The sequence below is a fragment of the Helicoverpa armigera genome, chromosome 30 (genome assembly GCF_030705265.1).
Source record: "Helicoverpa armigera isolate CAAS_96S chromosome 30, ASM3070526v1, whole genome shotgun sequence".
In the NCBI taxonomy this organism is placed as follows: domain Eukaryota; kingdom Metazoa; phylum Arthropoda; class Insecta; order Lepidoptera; family Noctuidae; genus Helicoverpa; species Helicoverpa armigera.
In genome coordinates this window covers 5,788,852-5,805,717 of record NC_087149.1, presented here as the reverse complement: position 1 = coordinate 5,805,717, position 16,866 = coordinate 5,788,852, and the positions used below count along the sequence as shown (strand labels likewise).

General features: G+C 53.9%; 2 protein-coding genes across 2 annotated transcripts; one reads left to right on the top strand and one right to left on the bottom strand.

Moving 5' to 3' along the window:
* Positions 1-4,772: 4,772 nt before the first annotated feature.
* Positions 4,773-9,173, top strand: LOC110382202 (uncharacterized protein DKFZp434B061). Its single transcript, XM_049852015.2, has 5 exons — positions 4,773-5,114; positions 5,716-5,802; positions 6,242-6,884; positions 6,958-7,885; positions 7,995-9,173. The coding sequence occupies exons 1-5, from the start codon at positions 4,897-4,899 to the stop codon at positions 8,192-8,194; spliced, it is 2,076 nt and encodes a 691-aa protein (XP_049707972.2). The 5' UTR covers positions 4,773-4,896; the 3' UTR covers positions 8,195-9,173.
* A 2,125-nt stretch (positions 9,174-11,298) lies between these two features.
* LOC110382199 (E3 ubiquitin-protein ligase COP1) lies at positions 11,299-16,731 on the bottom strand. The gene is made up of 4 exons (XM_049852031.2): positions 16,392-16,731; positions 13,712-14,458; positions 13,163-13,284; positions 11,299-12,821 (listed from the first exon to the last, which is right to left on the bottom strand). Exons 2-4 carry the CDS (start codon positions 14,448-14,450, stop codon positions 11,481-11,483), a joined length of 2,202 nt encoding a protein of 733 aa, XP_049707988.2. The 5' UTR covers positions 14,451-14,458; positions 16,392-16,731; the 3' UTR covers positions 11,299-11,480.
* Positions 16,732-16,866: the final 135 nt, after the last annotated feature.

Sequence of the window (16,866 nt, the reverse complement as noted above, 5' to 3'; positions counted from 1 at the left end):
GTTGCGTGTTGTGGCCTGGCCTGGCCTGGCCTGGCCTGGCCTGGCCTGGCCTGGCCTGGCCTGGCCTGGCCTGGCCTGGCCTGGGCCTGGCCTGGCCTGGCCTGGCCTGGCCTGGCCTGGCCTGGCCTGGCCTGGCCTGGCCTGGCCTGGCCTGGCCTGGCCTGGCCTGGCCTGGCCTGGCCTGGCCTGGCCTGGCCTGGCCTGGCCTGGCCTGGCCTGGCCTGGCCTGGCCTGGCCTGGCCTGGCCTGGCCTGGCCTGGCCTGGCCTGGCCTGGCCTGGCCTGGCCTGGCCTGGCCTGGCCTGGCCTGGCCTGGCCTGGCCTGGCCTGGCCTGGCCTGGCCTGGCCTGGCCTGGCCTGGCCTGGCCTGGCCTGGCCTGGCCTGGCCTGGCCTGGCCTGGCCTGGCCTGGCCTGGCCTGGCCTGCCTGGCCTGGCCTGGCCTGGCCTGGCCTGGCCTGGCCTGGCCTGGCCTGGCCTGGCCTGGCCTGGCCTGGCCTGGCCTGGCCTGGCCTGGCCTGGCCTGGCCTGGCCTGGCCTGGCCTGGCCTGGCCTGGCCTGGCCTGGCCTGGCCTGGCCTGGCCTGGCCTGGCCTGGCCTGGCCTGGCCTGGCCTGGCCTGGCCTGGCCTGGCCTGGCCTGGCCTGGCCTGGCCTGGCCTGGCCTGGCCTGGCCTGGCCTGGCCTGGCCTGGCCTGGCCTGGCCTGGCCTGGCCTGGCCTGGCCTGGCCTGGCCTGGCCTGGCCTGGCCTGGCCTGGCCTGGCCTGGCCTGGCCTGGCCTGGCCTGGCCTGGCCTGGCCTGGCCTGGCCTGGCCTGGCCTGGCCTGGCCTGGCCTGGCCTGGCCTGGCCTGGCCTGGCCTGGCCTGGCCTGGCCTGGCCTGGCCTGGCCTGGCCTGGCCTGGCCTGGCCTGGCCTGGCCTGGCCTGGCCTGGCCTGGCCTGGCCTGGCCTGGCCTGGCCTGGCCTGGCCTGGCCTGGCCTGGCCTGGCCTGGCCTGGCCTGGCCTGGCCTGGCCTGGCCTGGCCTGGCCTGGCCTGGCCTGGCCTGGCCTGGCCTGGCCTGGCCTGGCCTGGCCTGGCCTGGCCTGGCCTGGCCTGGCCTGGCCTGGCCTGGCCTGGCCTGGCCTGGCCTGGCCTGGCCTGGCCTGGCCTGGCCTGGCCTGGCCTGGCCTGGCCTGGCCTGGCCTGGCCTGGCCTGGCCTGGCCTGGCCTGGCCTGGCCTGGCCTGGCCTGGCCTGGCCTGGCCTGGCCTGGCCTGGCCTGGCCTGGCCTGGCCTGGCCTGGCCTGGCCTGGCCTGGCCTGGCCTGGCCTGGCCTGGCCTGGCCTGGCCTGGCCTGGCCTGGCCTGGCCTGGCCTGGCCTGGCCTGGCCTGGCCTGGCCTGGCCTGGCCTGGCCTGGCCTGGCCTGGCCTGGCCTGGCCTGGCCTGGCCTGGCCTGGCCTGGCCTGGCCTGGCCTGGCCTGGCCTGGCCTGGCCTGGCCTGGCCTGGCCTGGCCTGGCCTGGCCTGGCCTGGCCTGGCCTGGCCTGGCCTGGCCTGGCCTGGCCTGGCCTGGCCTGGCCTGGCCTGGCCTGGCCTGGCCTGGCCTGGCCTGGCCTGGCCTGGCCTGGCCTGGCCTGGCCTGGCCTGGCCTGGCCTGGCCTGGCCTGGCCTGGCCTGGCCTGGCCTGGCCTGGCCTGGCCTGGCCTGGCCTGGCCTGGCCTGGCCTGGCCTGGCCTGGCCTGGCCTGGCCTGGCCTGGCCTGGCCTGGCCTGGCCTGGCCTGGCCTGGCCTGGCCTGGCCTGGCCTGGCCTGGCCTGGCCTGGCCTGGCCTGGCCTGGCCTGGCCTGGCCTGGCCTGGCCTGGCCTGGCCTGGCCTGGCCTGGCCTGGCCTGGCCTGGCCTGGCCTGGCCTGGCCTGGCCTGGCCTGGCCTGGCCTGGCCTGGCCTGGCCTGGCCTGGCCTGGCCTGGCCTGGCCTGGCCTGGCCTGGCCTGGCCTGGCCTGGCCTGGCCTGGCCTGGCCTGGCCTGGCCTGGCCTGGCCTGGCCTGGCCTGGCCTGGCCTGGCCTGGCCTGGCCTGGCCTGGCCTGGCCTGGCCTGGCCTGGCCTGGCCTGGCCTGGCCTGGCCTGGCCTGGCCTGGCCTGGCCTGGCCTGGCCTGGCCTGGCCTGGCCTGGCCTGGCCTGGCCTGGCCTGGCCTGGCCTGGCCTAACCTGGCCTGGCCTGGCCTGGCCTGGCCTGGCCTGGCCTGGCCTGGCCTGGCCTGGCCTGGCCTGGCCTGGCCTGGCCTAACCTGGCCTGGCCTGGCCTGGCCTGGCCTAACCTGGCCTGGCCTAACCTGGCCTGGCCTGGCCTGGCCTAACCTGGCCTAACCTGGCCTAACCTAACCTAACCTAACCTAACCTAACCTAACCTAACCTAACCTAACCTAACCTAACCTAACCTAACCTAACCTAACCTAACCTAACTGTGTACAAACTAACTGTGTTAAAACTAACTTTGTGAAACCTAACCTGTTTGTACACAGTTAGGTTTCACAAAGTTAGTTTGCACACAGTTAGGTTTCACAAAGTTAGTTTGCACACAGTTACTTTGCACACAGTTAGTTTGCACACAGTTAGGTTACACACAGTTAGTTTGTACACAGTTATTTTTCACAAAGTTAGTTTGCACAAAGTTAGTTTGCACAGAGTTAGGTTTCACAAAGTTAGTTTGCACACAGTTAGGTTACACACAATTAGTTTGCACACAGTTAGGTTACACACAGTTAGGTTGCACAAAGTTAGGTTAATATGCGTAGAGTTCAGAAGATCTGGTTTTAGATGTGCTCTGTCTGTTGTTGTTTAGAAGGTAAGAGTACTGCAGATTTTGCATGTAATTATTTATCAAAAGTTATAATTTTGAAAATTCAAGTTTCGTTGAACTTATATTTTCATTATGATCATGTATTTGAGATAGTTGTCTTTAATTTTATCTATGCTTCCTACTTGGGCTTTTGGAGTGCGAATTTTACGCTCCATTTTCGGCAAGTTATTCACCATTCTGTATGAAATTTCGTTCTTTATGAAAAAACAGTTTTTCGAGCAAAACTTTAAAGTTTTGCTCTATTTTTACCTATTATTATATACCATTGGATAGCTCTCGCCGAGACGCTTCTTTTGACATCACTTTTGTTACGATATCTTTTACGAAACGTCAAAAATTGCCCCGCCCACCCACCCGGTGTGTACAGGGCAGGTAAACTTTGCCTCAAGGTCATATTGTGATTACCGCGTTTTGAATGAAATTTGTCTCGAAATGGCTTGTAGTTGCCTGCACAAACATCTTTTGTTCTAACAAAACCCTCATAGTCGTACCAGGGAGTGTCAATGCCAGTGTTTTGATATTAACTTTTCGATTATGTCGACCCGACAAACAATGAATAATAGTTTTATCGATGAATTTGTTCAACAGTAAACATTTATAAAGAACTAGCGACCCGCCCGGCTTCGCGCGGGATGTCAAAATTTTCCCACAATTTAATGGATGTTGTTATACATTATAAACCTTCCTCATTAATCACTCTATCTGTAAAAAAAAAACCGCATGAAAATCGGTTGCGTAGTTTTGAAGATTTAAGCGTACAAAGGGACATAGGGACAGAAAAAGCGACTTTGTTTTATACTATGTAGTTATTTGCCCTATTCAAAAATAGAACAAATAACCATTTTTGTTTGTTTTCCACAAAAAAAACATATTGGTAGTTATAGTTATAATTTTTATCTTCTATACTAATATTATAAAGCTGAAGAGTTTGTTTGTTTGTTTGAACGCGCTAATCTCAAGAACTACTGGACCGATTTGAAAAATTCTTTCGGTGTTAGATAGCCCATTTATCGAGGAACTTGCACTTGGCGCGCGAAGCAAAACAATGAAAACTCCGGGAAACTCACGTAAACGCATGCGGCATGAACACACGGACGCGCGCGCGCAGCCGTACACACACACACACATGCTTGATGATACACTGCCTGTGGTAGCAACGGCGCCGCGCCGCATCTCGTCATTCGTATTTTGATGTGGAACACCTTTATGCGAGCAAAGCGATGGGAAACGAGGAATGCGGGTCATGCGGGACGCCTTAGACGATTTGCGGGACTACCTATTTTATTAAATATTGCAATGCGGGATTGCAACTGTCATTACGGGACGGTCCCGCAGAATGCGGGACGGTTGGCCGCCTGATATTGGTTTAGTACGCCCTGCTTTATACATATTTGTAATGGAATGTTACAGATGGCTAGGTCGGGCTTACTTTGCGCAATGTGTAGCGTAAGTTTACGTGCGCCGACTGCGACTGAAAACGGATATCAGTCCAGTTCGAAAATTGATCTGAGTTAACAGCAAACTCAATTGCCAGTTGTCGGCTCACTTAAAAAGGCTGTTTGCCTACGGTGGACACAGCCTTAAGTGTCAAAAGGTTACGTTTCAAACTAAAACATTGTAGGTACTGTGAATGGGTTCACAGCAGCGACGTTCTAAAGCGTGTATTTAAGAGATCTTCTCTAGAGGAGATGTTTCTTTTCTCCCGACGACTGAAGCAGATGCAATCTGTACCGAGTCGTGAAAATAAAGTAAATACAATAATAGTAATTACTTGTTTAATTAAATCATAATTTTAGGCAGTCGTTTTGTTCCTTAATTTTTTGTGCAAAAAGTCATATTAAGTTTGTTTACTCGTTTGTTTCTCTTACAATAATCTTTAATCTTTTGATAATCTGTTGTTTATTTGACATTTGATGTCTTTCTGTCAACGTCAAAGTCTGCTGACAGCGTGCGGCATCGTATGTTTCGGATTGGATGTGGATTGTAGTGGAAAGTGTTTGTGCGTTGCGTGTTTGTAGTGAAGTGTATCAAGTGATGGTGAGTGTGGCTGGGCGGTGAAATGGCGGCCCGATACTACGTGTGGGGCGCGGGGTCGTGGCGCGAGCTGGACGTGGCGGCGGGCTGCGTGGCGGGCTGGCGGCGGCGCGCGCGCTTCGTGTTCGTGCGGCGCGGGCGGCTGCAGGTGGCGGGGCGCCGCGCCGTGCTGCGCGCGCTGGCGGCGCTGGCGGCCGGCCGCCCCGGCGCCGCCGCCGATGGCCCGCGCCTCTCGCAGCTCAGGTAAACAAACCCGTCCTAGCAGTTTTCCCGCCCAAAATGATGAGTGAGCGTCTAGATTGGTTTCTCCACACAAGTGATCGCGACTGGTTTCGTAGTGATTGTATTGTGTTATGAGAGGGCCCAGTCACATCATGTGTGTCAGTAAGCAGCACCTATTGTGTACAATCTGTGTTCAGATGCCTGCCAGGTGAACTGCGGCTCACTTGACATGGCACACAGGAGCTCAGTCCACATTGCTGAGAATGCTTTGTGTAACAGTTTGCCATATCAGTGTGATATCTGTGCACTCAGCAATAAAGATAACATGTTCTAGCTATTGCCTTGGAGCATTACATACAACAATCCAGTTGATGATATACAGAGTAATACAGTATTGTGTGACAAGTGATGTGTAGAGCGGGGCGCTCCTATGAGAACAAGCTGTGCTTATAATCTCACTGTAATTTATCACTGTGTACCTATGCTGGTATGTGTTCAATGTTTTACAGAGTAATATCATCCATCATAGTTTTCCATTATCAATTATTGTAAGTGCACACCTTTAGGTGAACAAGTATCATAATGACAAACATATCATGTAATGCTATGCTGGTGCCAGCAGGACGTCCCCCGTGAGTGGCAGCAAGCTGAGGCCACGCGAGAGGCGAGGGCTGGTGCAGCACTGTCACTGCTCCGCGCACCACAACGGGTAACTATACCTCCAGTGTGACCGGAGGCTCACAACATGATGGACATTACTGCTGTGCTCACATGTGTACTTGTTATATTGATGTGTTGACAATATATTAGTATCTACAGTGATTGTATTGTGATTACCTACCTACCCTACACTAAGCAGTACTAATTGCTGTTTGAATATCAATAATACAATATTTTACTACTGTAATGCACAATCAAGTAATTCAAGTAAATAGCAGCTATTAGGACAGTCTTCTATATTCTTTATTTATTTGTATTCACAATTTGTGAGTTGTAGCCATTATTTACTCTCAGTTTGATATTCTTGTGTATACTATTATAAAAATGAGACAAGTACAAGTTATTGAACTTTTCAAATGTAATTAGTTACAAACACAAATGATGTGATAGGCATAAGTCTTAGTAGTTAGAGTCACTCCATATTGCAGTTGTGTGGAGCCCCCCTTGCCCGCGGCGCCCGGGCGGCGCGAGGCGGCCACGCAGTGCGCTACCACAGAACGTAGCCTCAACATCAACATGCCCCCCGCCCCCGCGCGCCCCGCCCCCGCACCGCCCTCCAGCTCCGAGGAGCCGAGCCCGCCCCCCCCGCGCCGCACGCTCCGCAACACCATGTCCGAGGTGAGCGCGCTGCTCGCCCCCGCGCCCCGCACCGCACCCCCGCCACCGCCCGTCACCGACTCGAGCCTGTCGGACGAGCGGCCGCTGGCGCGGTACGCGAGCGGCGCGGGGAGTGCGGGCAGCTCGGGGGGCGCGGTGAAGGAGCTGGTGATCTCGGACGGCGACGTGGCGGCGCTGCGCGGGTTCGTGGCGCGCTCGCGGCCGTCGGCGCTGGCGCGCTTCGACGCGGACGCGGCCTACAAGTGCGCGCTGTTCTACGCCATCAACCCGCTGGTGGAGCTGCGGCGCTGCGCCCGCCTCGAGCGCCTGCTGCGGGAGCGCCGCGACGCCGCGCTGCCGCACTTCGCCGCGCGCCTCGGCCTCGCGCCCGCCTCGCCTGCTGCCTCGTCCGCCGCCTCGCCCGGCCCCGCGCGCCGCCGCCGCGACCACAGCGACTCCACCGACGCCGACAAGGTAACCAATTGTCGACTTAATATTTCGGAAAAAAACAATTGCAAAATTGTAAATGATATTTTTCAACTTGCAGGAAAACAAGGAACAGCTTCCTTCTCCAAAGAAAGCCCGAACTGAACGTAGCAGTAAGAATGAAGCGAGCTCTCCCGCTAAGCAGACAGCCCGCCCCTCCCGTGCCCCTCCGCCCCGCAGCCCCCCCGGCCGCGCCCCACTCGGCAGCCCCCCCGCCCGTACGTCCAAAACAGAAGCGAGCGCGTCTTCCAAACGCGTCACGCGTCCCCTACCGCCACGCAGCCCCTCCGCGAGCGACGACGCGCGTGTGACGCGCAGCAGCACCGGCACCAAGCACTCGCCCGACAAGCCCGTCCGTGCCGCCGGTGGCGTCATCACCCAGCCCAAGCTCAACGGTACCAAGCACTCGCCCAGCAAGGCAGCCCGCGGCGCCGGTGACGTCACCGCCGCGCCCAAGCTGAACGGCGCCGCGTCGAGCGACAGCGACGAGTGGCGGGCCGGCAGCAAGGCGCACACACACGTGATCAGCAAGCGGTCGTGCGGCTCGAAGCGCGCGGAGTACTCGAACCTGGAGGACCACGCCATCGTGTCGTGGGTGTCGGTGGGTGCGCGCGCGTCGCTGGTGAACGGCAACGCGCTGTGGCGCGACCTGCAGGCGCAGTTCCCGCGCGTCGCCGGGCGCGCGCGCACGTGGCACTCGCTGCGCAACCGCTACCTGCGCTACATCCTGCCCGCGCTCGCCGCGCTGCGCCTGCCGCCCGCGCACGAGGCCCGCCTGCGCGCCGCCGCCGCCACCGGCGTCACCAAGACCAAGGGGAAGCGCAGGAACTCCATATTCAAGGAGGCGGAGCGCGGCGCCTCCAGCGTCCGCCCCCGCCCGCCACCCTCGCCACCCACACCCACTGCCGCCCCCGCCGCCGCTGCCGCCCCCAGCAAGGCGCAAACTGCGCCTGCGGCCGTTACTACTATTAAGAAAGAAGTACAGACTGGTATGTCGCTGTTACTCTTCTCTTAAACGTTTAATTGTATAATGGTTTTCCTTCTCTTGTCAGTATCTTCTAATGTCAATTTTGTTCAATAACATGTCCGTTTGTACAGAGTCCCGCACGCTGCGTCGCTCGCCGCGGTACTCGGAGGTGACGCGACAGTTCGCAGCACGCCACGCCCCCCGCGCCGCCTCCAGCACCGACTCCAGCTCGGACTCCTCCCCCGCGCCCTCCCCCACTCGTGGCGGCACCACCCCCTCCCCGCGCGGGGGGCGGTCGCGGCGCCTGTTCAACCCCAATCGGAACGTATGACGCAGCTGACTGCACACATATGCTATAGACGCCGCGGTGTTGCGACGCGAGTGCTATAAACTAAGTTATTGGAAGCAAAGTGTTGAAGTGCACGTGCTGACACAAACTGAGGAATGTCTTGTGACCAGTACCGTGACTGAATAGCAAGTGGATGCTAATACTCAGCCCTCGGCAGATAGCTGACGCTCTGAAGCTAGCCAAGCGTTTTGTTCCTATACATTTTGAGTTACGTGAAGTCAGTAGTAGGCAACTTTAGAGCGGCAAAGTTATTTGGCGGGAACTGTAAATACTATTTTTTATAAGTGAGTGATACGTCAGAGTAGTGTAACGTTTGTAAGTGAGCAGTGTTGTTCGACATTCATGTATAAATATAACTCGTAGTACTCAACATGAACAGTGCAGTATATAAGTCAGTTGCATATCAACTTCAGAACAATTCTGGTGCACTAAGTGTCATTTACATGAGCTTGTGTGCCAAAAATCAGTGAATAGTGAACAGACGTATTTGAGTGAGCTGGACACCTATTGTCTACATAGAGAAAGATATGTTTATTGTCTGCTGCGCAGGTACGACTGTTGCATATAAGCCATTGCCTTTATTTTCTTTTGTATTTCTTTATTGATCTGTTTTATGTGTATCTCTATGTATGTTCAGGGGACTAAGTTCTATAAGTCAATGCGTAAATCCTCCAAGTGTTTGCATGTGTGTTTAATGGTGGCTGACACAGACTGCTCCCTCTCGAACGCTGGTAAGACTCGAGCTAGTATAACTGCCTGTAACTTGTAGTCAATATGTTATGTTTAAGTATGTTATCTAGCACTGTGGCCTGCGGTCACACTGAGGTAGTAGCGCCGAGACTGGCGACGAGACGGTGGCGCCACTCGTCTGTTGTAAGCACACTGATTTTAAGTACCTATGTTAAGTTGAGACTTGTTCAAAGATTATGAAGATATTTTCTAATAAATCGTTTATTGTATACGCGCTGTTTTATTTCGTGGTTATTTTTCAATGACTCGCGTCACGGAGTGACGGACGGCAATAGGTGAAAACTCCAAGGATAGTTCTATTTGAGTTTATAATGTGCTACCACAGCATCTGGGATGCCAGCCTCAACTATTCCTAGCGTGGCCAATAATAAAAGAGGCGGGGGGGGGGTCGAACTACTTACGCCCCAGATGATAGAATGGCCATATAGAAATACTTATAGAAATACTGCCATATCTGTTGTTTACTCATCTCGTGCATAATGAAGCCTTATTGTTTTGAGATGCATGAGACTACCTACTTTATGTACCCACACAAAAAGTAGGTCCCCGCGATGAATGGGCTATCTAACATTGAAATATATTTTTCATCCCACCATCTCGGAAAAATTGTTTTGCTCTTCGATACCTATGTAAAGGCTTGTCCAGGGGCCCGATTCTCCTAAGTTAATAATGTCAAAATCTAATAGAAATCGAATCGCAATATGATTGCAATAGCAGTTTTAACCATATCGGGCATTCTGCTACTAATAAAAGACCAATCGTATTCGATTGACATTTGATTGGTGTGCGATTGGTCTGCTATTTTGGTGATTTTGGTCTATACGGTAGTTTGCTGTACAATCATTTTGCAATCGTAAATCATTTGCAGACAAAATGATTCATTATTGAATGACAGAAAAGGATAAAAACGTTTATTTCAAAGAAAAAATAGCGGAATGCCACATACGCTTCGAGTCGGGATTGGATCTCAGTCGAATCGAGTCGAACGTCAATCGAATGGCGCTTAAGTAAAATTAGGAGAATCGGGCCCCAGAAAGGACGCAATACGCGCGGGTCCGGCGTTATGCGCGATGCATGTGGACGCGATGTATTCGTGCCTAGTATCTCAATAGCGCGCGAAACGTTTCGCGACCAATTCGCTTCTTCTGGACAAGTTCTAAGCGCAAAAGTTTTATCCCAAATCGCTCTAGAGAGCGGCAAAGTGATTTGAAATTAGAACATCATGTGCTCGATTTGTGACAATCTTGATAAAACTTTTCAAACAAATAAACCACTACTTTAAATATGCTTTAAATAAAGATTCAAAAAGTTAAGTAATTTTTATTATTGTTTTTACCTTTACCTACTGGTGAGGCGTGTAAATAGCCTCATCAGGGGAAAATAATAAAAGTTAGTTAGTTTCATTGGGATAAATGCGGGATGCGGGAGCGGTGATTTCAAATCTTGAAAATCGAATGCGGGAAAAACAATATGGCGGTGAAACTCAAATCGTAATTCAATTAAATCCCTGCCGATGATATTCCGTTAGACACCAATACCCACTACAACTATTTGCAGCAATAAAGCCCACGTACCTTGTGAATCCAGGGACCTCACTTACAACCAGCGAGATGTGAAGATGCCTCGTTCCAGGGCGCGTGGTCGCGGTAAGGGCTGCCGGCCGGCGAGCTAAATCTAGGTTCATCCACCGTGGACTGGTTAAAACTCGTGAAATCAGCACTGCACAATCCCGCAAATCCGCAAATGCAAGTCCGCAATGTCCTCTAGCAGCAGGTACAACTATTACACGAGAATCTTCAGGAAATCACGTATAGGGAAATAATGACGCGGAGCGGTGTGTATTCGACACAATGCGAATGGCGGCGGGAGAAGTACTACGTCCGTCCTTGGCGGTGGCCAGACGCAACACTGCTAGCTTGATGCGAGTATCCTCTAGAACACTCGATACGAACCAATGGGCGCTGCGGTAGCCAGTATTGTCGTTCGGATATCATCACCAGAAACTCAATTGGGTTATTGTAAATATGAAAATAACCGAAATAAAGTTTTAAGTTGCGGGAAAAATAACTTATATATGTAATTTATTATTGAATTAATATTTTCATTGAAAAAAATCATTGATGCTTCACCACCTACCTTATTTATCACCTTTTGATTCCCAAGTTACCAGGATTCTAATTTTTGAAAAGCAACTTTGCACTCTTGTATAACAACAACTATTAATCGGAGCAGCCAGTAGGTTCTGAGTTTAACGCATTCAAGTAAACAAAATGTTCAGCTTTATAATATAGCTATTGCGTGACGTGGAGGGTGTTGGGTATAAATGAAACTCGACGTGGGAGTGGTAAGGGACACTTTACTGCGCGACACATATACACTATGCTACAGTTTGGCACGAGTCCGACACTGCTACACATACACGTAGCGTACACTGCCCGCCACATCGCTACTTACAGTACTATCGCAGACAGAATAAAAGTCTTATTAAAAATATAGAGGATTTGAAGTGGGAGCTCGTCTAGACGAGCTCCAGCACCTTGATGGTGCCCTGCGAGTTGGCGGCGAGCAGCACGCGCTCGGCGGCGTGGCGGCGCCAGCAGACGGCCGACACGAACTCCGAGGGCTCCTCGTCGCGCCGCTCGCGCTCCAGGAAGCCGCGCACGGCGTCGAAGCGGTACGCCAGCAGCGGCCGCGACAGCCCCGCGTAGTACACGTACAGCGCGTTGTTCTCCGAGCCGCACGCCACGTAGCGCCCGTCCGTCGCCAGCCCCACGAAGTTCTTCTCGTTGGCGTGGCCCGTGAAGCTGCGCACGCAGCGCGGCGACTCCACGCGCCACAGCTTCAGCGCCGAGTCCGTGCTGGCCGACACCAGGGTGCGGGCGTCCAGGAACTTGACGTAGGAGACGGCCTTGCGGTGGTCGCGGAACACGGCCAGCGGCTCGCGCGGCGCGCGCAGGTCGTAGTAGTGCACGCAGTGGTCGGCCGAGCCGAAGGCCAGGTGGCACGACGAGCGCGGGTTGAAGCGCACGCAGCACACGTTGAACTTGGCCTCCAGCGTGGCCACGGACCGCTCGGCGTTCAGCGCCCACAGCTTGACGCGCGCGTCGTCCGAGCCGCTCGCCAGCAGCCGCACGTCGGCGCGGTTGAAGTGCACGGACCAGCAGCGCTTGTCGTGCTCGTGCAGGGCTCGGGTCCTCTGGCCGGTGCCCGCGTCCCACACCGCCACCGTGCCCTCGTAGTCGGCCGACGCCAGCACGTTCTTGTGGTAGGCGTTCCACGACACGCACGAGATCTTGTGGCTGCACTGCATCTCGGCGCAGGGGTAGTGCACGTCGACGCAGTCGCGCACCACGCTCTCGTACTCGAACACCTTGATGCGCTTGGTGACGCCGGCGATGGCGAAGAACTCGTCGTCCTTGTCGAACTCGATGGTGGACACGATGGTGGAGTAGTTGATGGCGTCGCTGCAGTACGACAGCGTGGCGAGCGGCCGCAGCGCGCGGTACCGCGTGAAGGCCAGCAGGTCCTCGCGGAACGCGTCCAGCCCCCGCGGCCGCAGCGCCGCCCGGGCCCCCTCCGCCTCGGGCCCCTGCGGCCCCGCGCTCGGCGCCTGCGTGCCGGGCGGCGCGTCGTCGGGCGCGCGCTGGTCGCCGCCGTGCTGCGAGGCGCGCGGCTCGGGCCCCTGCGGCACGTGGTCGGCGTCGGGCGCGGCGGGGCCCAGTGGGCTGCCGCCGGCGGCACTGGCAGGCCCCGCGCTGCCGGGTCCCGTGCTCTCGGGGGTGGGGAAGGCGGGGGGCGCGGGTGTCGCGGACGACGAGCCCGGGAAGTACAGCTCATCCGCGCGGTGAGCGAAGTAACACTGAAACCACAAAATAAGGTTGAACCAAAAACACTTCCTTGGGGTAGCCCTCACCTCATCTGTTCTAACTCAGCATATAATAACTATGTGATGATGCAAATTAACCAACCCTTTCAAATGAGTAAATGAGATAAATATCCACACATCAATAGACACAGTAAATGATAGCAGAGTGTAAATAACAATGACAATCAAATCAAACGCCATGCTAAGTCAACGGGTCTCCAATTACTGTATTTTGTTACAACTTCTCTACATAACACATTTTGATACATTACTCAGCATAACACAGTGATCAGAAGTGAATCTAGTTCAGTTAAGTTAGTATGTATGTATGTCACCTGCACGAAGTCGTCGAAGTGCGCGTGCAGGCGTCGCCAGCGCGCGGCGAGCGCGTCGCCGCCGGCCGCCGCGCCGCCCGCGAAGCTCTCCTCCTCACCCGCGCCAGAGCCGCCCACGTCCACTGCAACACATCAGCAATCGCACATTGTAGGCATGTAAACATGTGGGGTATGTAACATACCGTACATACCCTATGTATCCATTCTCCGAGCCTTTTTCCCAATTATGTTGAGGTCGGCTTCCAGTTTAACTGGATGCAGCTGAGTATCAGCGCTTTAAAAAGTAAAGTAAGTATACGTAGAAAGTACATACAAACTTAGAAAAGTTGCATTGCTACCTACTTGCCTGACCTGAAATTGAACTCGCGCACTCATACTTAAGAAGTTGGTTCGAGGTTGCCTACTAGGCTACCACAACCTATTTATACATACATACCCTAACCCTATGTATGTATGATGACTGCTAAATAGTGAAGGTGACCGGTGAGTATATAAAGAGTCAAAGGTACTGGTCCTTATGTACATGTAACATTTGCAAGAAAGTCTTACCTAATGATCCTCCGTCGGTAGTAGCCGCCGTGTCGCCGACGCTGCCGGCCAGGTCTGCGAGCTCGCGGCGCAGCGCCTGCACGGCGTCGGGCGCGTCGCCCGCCTCCGCCTGCTCGGCGGGGTCCGCGGGCGGCAGCCGCGCCAGGCCGGCGGCGCCGCGGCGCAGGTCGGCCAGCACGGCGGCCACGTGCTCCATGTCGCGGCGCACGAGCGCGGCCTCGCGCGCGATGCTCTCCAGCTGGTGCGCGCGGTTGCGGTGCAGCGCCGCCAGGAACTCGTACAGCAGGCGGTGGTGCGAGGCCGCGCACTCCGCCTCCAGCAGCCGCTTGCGCCGCGTCAGCAGCTCCAGCATGGCGTCCACGTCGGCCAGCGGCAGGCGCCGCGCCTCGGCCGCCACCAGCGCGCGGACACACGCGCGGGGCGCGGGCGCGGGCGAGGCGCGGGCCCGCACGCGCCGCCGCGCCACCAGCTCGTTGAGCAGGAAGTTGGGGAAGATGTGGTCGCGGGACGCCAGCGCCGCGCCGCACTTGGGGCAGCGCCGGTGCAGCTCCACCGCCTTGCTGATGCAGGCATAGCAGAAGGAGTGTCCGCAGCGCGTGACGTAGGCCTCGTCGATGAGCTCGAAGCACACGGGGCACAGCAGGTCGCAGTCCTTGTCCTCCAGCGAGCCGCCCAGGCCGCCCAGCGCGCCGCCCAGCCCGCCCGCCGCCGCGCTGCCGCCCGCCGCCGAGCCCGACATGCTCGCCTCTCTGCGCAGGACACGCGCGTCATACACACCACACACCTACACACCTACACTAGCACGCCAGTCGAATGCATTACACGCTAAATATAAACGTGACAAGTCAATTCTAACTTGTGCTAAATCATTTCCTGTTTACTAAATATGTTATTTGATTTCCAATTATGATGATAGTGAAAATATTTCACACTTTCTTGGTAGGTATTTTATTTAGATTAATAACAAAACAACTCATTCTTTTATTATTTGCAAATGATATTCATTGTAATTAACGTTGAAACTCAGGCAAGATTATAGAAAGTGAGGGATATTGAAGTCATAGCATGAAATGGATTTAGCCTAGGATTAACTCCCCAACAACACTATGCCTCTTGTGTGTTACTACATAGTAGTTTATGTTTCACGGAAATATGCACTATATAACATATTTTCGGTGAAAAAAAAAAATTGCTTCAATCTATACTATCTGCAAGTCACATCTCCCGAGCCTTTTTCCCAACTATGTTAGGGTTGGCTTACTGTCTAAACGGATGCGGTTCCAGTCTTACCTATCTGCAAGTGACGTACCTAGGCTATTTTTTATCCAGTTATACTACAACGAGATAGGATACTTCGAGTTCCCCCTGGGCGCAAGTGAAACAGCGGGAAAAAGCTAGTGTTGATATTTCATATACTTTTCTTTGAGATATTCCGTCAGTTGCACAAAGCTCCTATAAAAATATAAAATATAAAGCTTCTTTAAATCTATTGCTGACTCTTTCTTTGTCAACAAGATAAAAAGTGTCAGCGATAGATTTAATGAAGCTTTAACTTTAATGGAGCTTTGTGCAACTGACGGATTGTCTGTGAACAACAGTAAATATTCAACAAGTGGTTGATTTGTAGCTGAATGGGCAGCTGTATAAGTGGGCATTCCACCGTCATGCCAGGTTTGTATCATCCTAACTAACTATTATAATATGAAACTGAGTCTGATTTATATGCTACAACAGAAAAATGCCTGAACAAAGGATGCCCCCCCCCCCATCCCCCAAAGGGAAGGATGGGTGAATAATTTTAGGGACTAATTATTTTATAATTTGTAGCAAACTGCTCATATCAAATTAAATGTGTTATCTGATGTTCTTTCATACGAACATTAAAATAAATTTTGACACTTATATAATTTGGAGTGAAGTCGACACCTTGACAATGAAATTGCAGTCACACTACATAGATTACAGAGAGATTAGCTTTCCTGTCAGTTCACCATTCTGTTTATCACTAGATATTGATAAGGGGAAAAAATGAGAATAACAAAGTAATGGAAGTTCAAGCATTCATTAACAAATCAAGAAACTCAGTATATTTCTAACTTATAAACAACAAAATATATTAGCACAAGTGTGAACTATAAGCCACCGGTGTTCGCACATACCTACAGCTTGTCAGTTTCTGGGTTTTGACTCCAAAACAGTCATATACTGTGTTAATCAACTGGAATTATCAAACAGACGGCATCGGGTGCATGGCTGGCTGTCTTTTCTAGAAAGTTGTAACAATATGTGTTACAGAGATATCATAGAAAATTCCAGAAGCAACACTAAATGAACTGATATTTGTGTAGATACAGCTAAATTAGACATTCCTATGTTGTCAGCAGTAATACAGTAAAGTTCAATGACTATGAAACATTGGAACTTGAGCAATTCTGGGCAGCAGACTTACAACGCTGCACACTGCCTAACACTCTACATAGAGTATGTTTTCTAACTGATTGCCCATCTATACCCTTGGTGTGAGCATTCAGTAGCACGGGTGCTACGCCGGACAGCGAGCGATTAGTGCGCCACGGTGAGCAGGACGCCAGGACTCGCGTATTTATAGCTAACAATCGATACCATAACACGCACAATTAAACACCGGTGACCTACATACCGCAGCGGCGGCAACACCTACATATTATTGTTGAGAGCGGCCAGCACGATGACCGGAGACACATGCTAGGGCGCCGTGGCCGCCCGCCGCCTGTGCGCGCTGCTCGGGCCTCAGCCTCCGCGCTACGACACCGCCCCGGCTCACCAGCGGGAAAGTCCTCCACCGCTCTGCTTGTTCACTTGCACAACTGTTTACACTTAATGTTTCACACACAAAACATGCCTCAACACCAAACCCCATCGTTTGTAATTACGATTTTATGCATTTTACTACGATTTTTAACAACACTCGCGTATCAGTCCACTTTGACGTTTGGCACTTTAAAATTGCCAGCAAAAATATTTAAATTGGGTCAGTCCCTGGACGACCCGGGGTCAAGGACTTTTAATTGAGGCCACGTTAAAGGTCACGCCCTTTTCTTCAGATAAATTTTAATTCGTGGTAGTCTTACAAAGAATGATCATTTGAAATACAATTCTTGCTACCTAAAGCCACA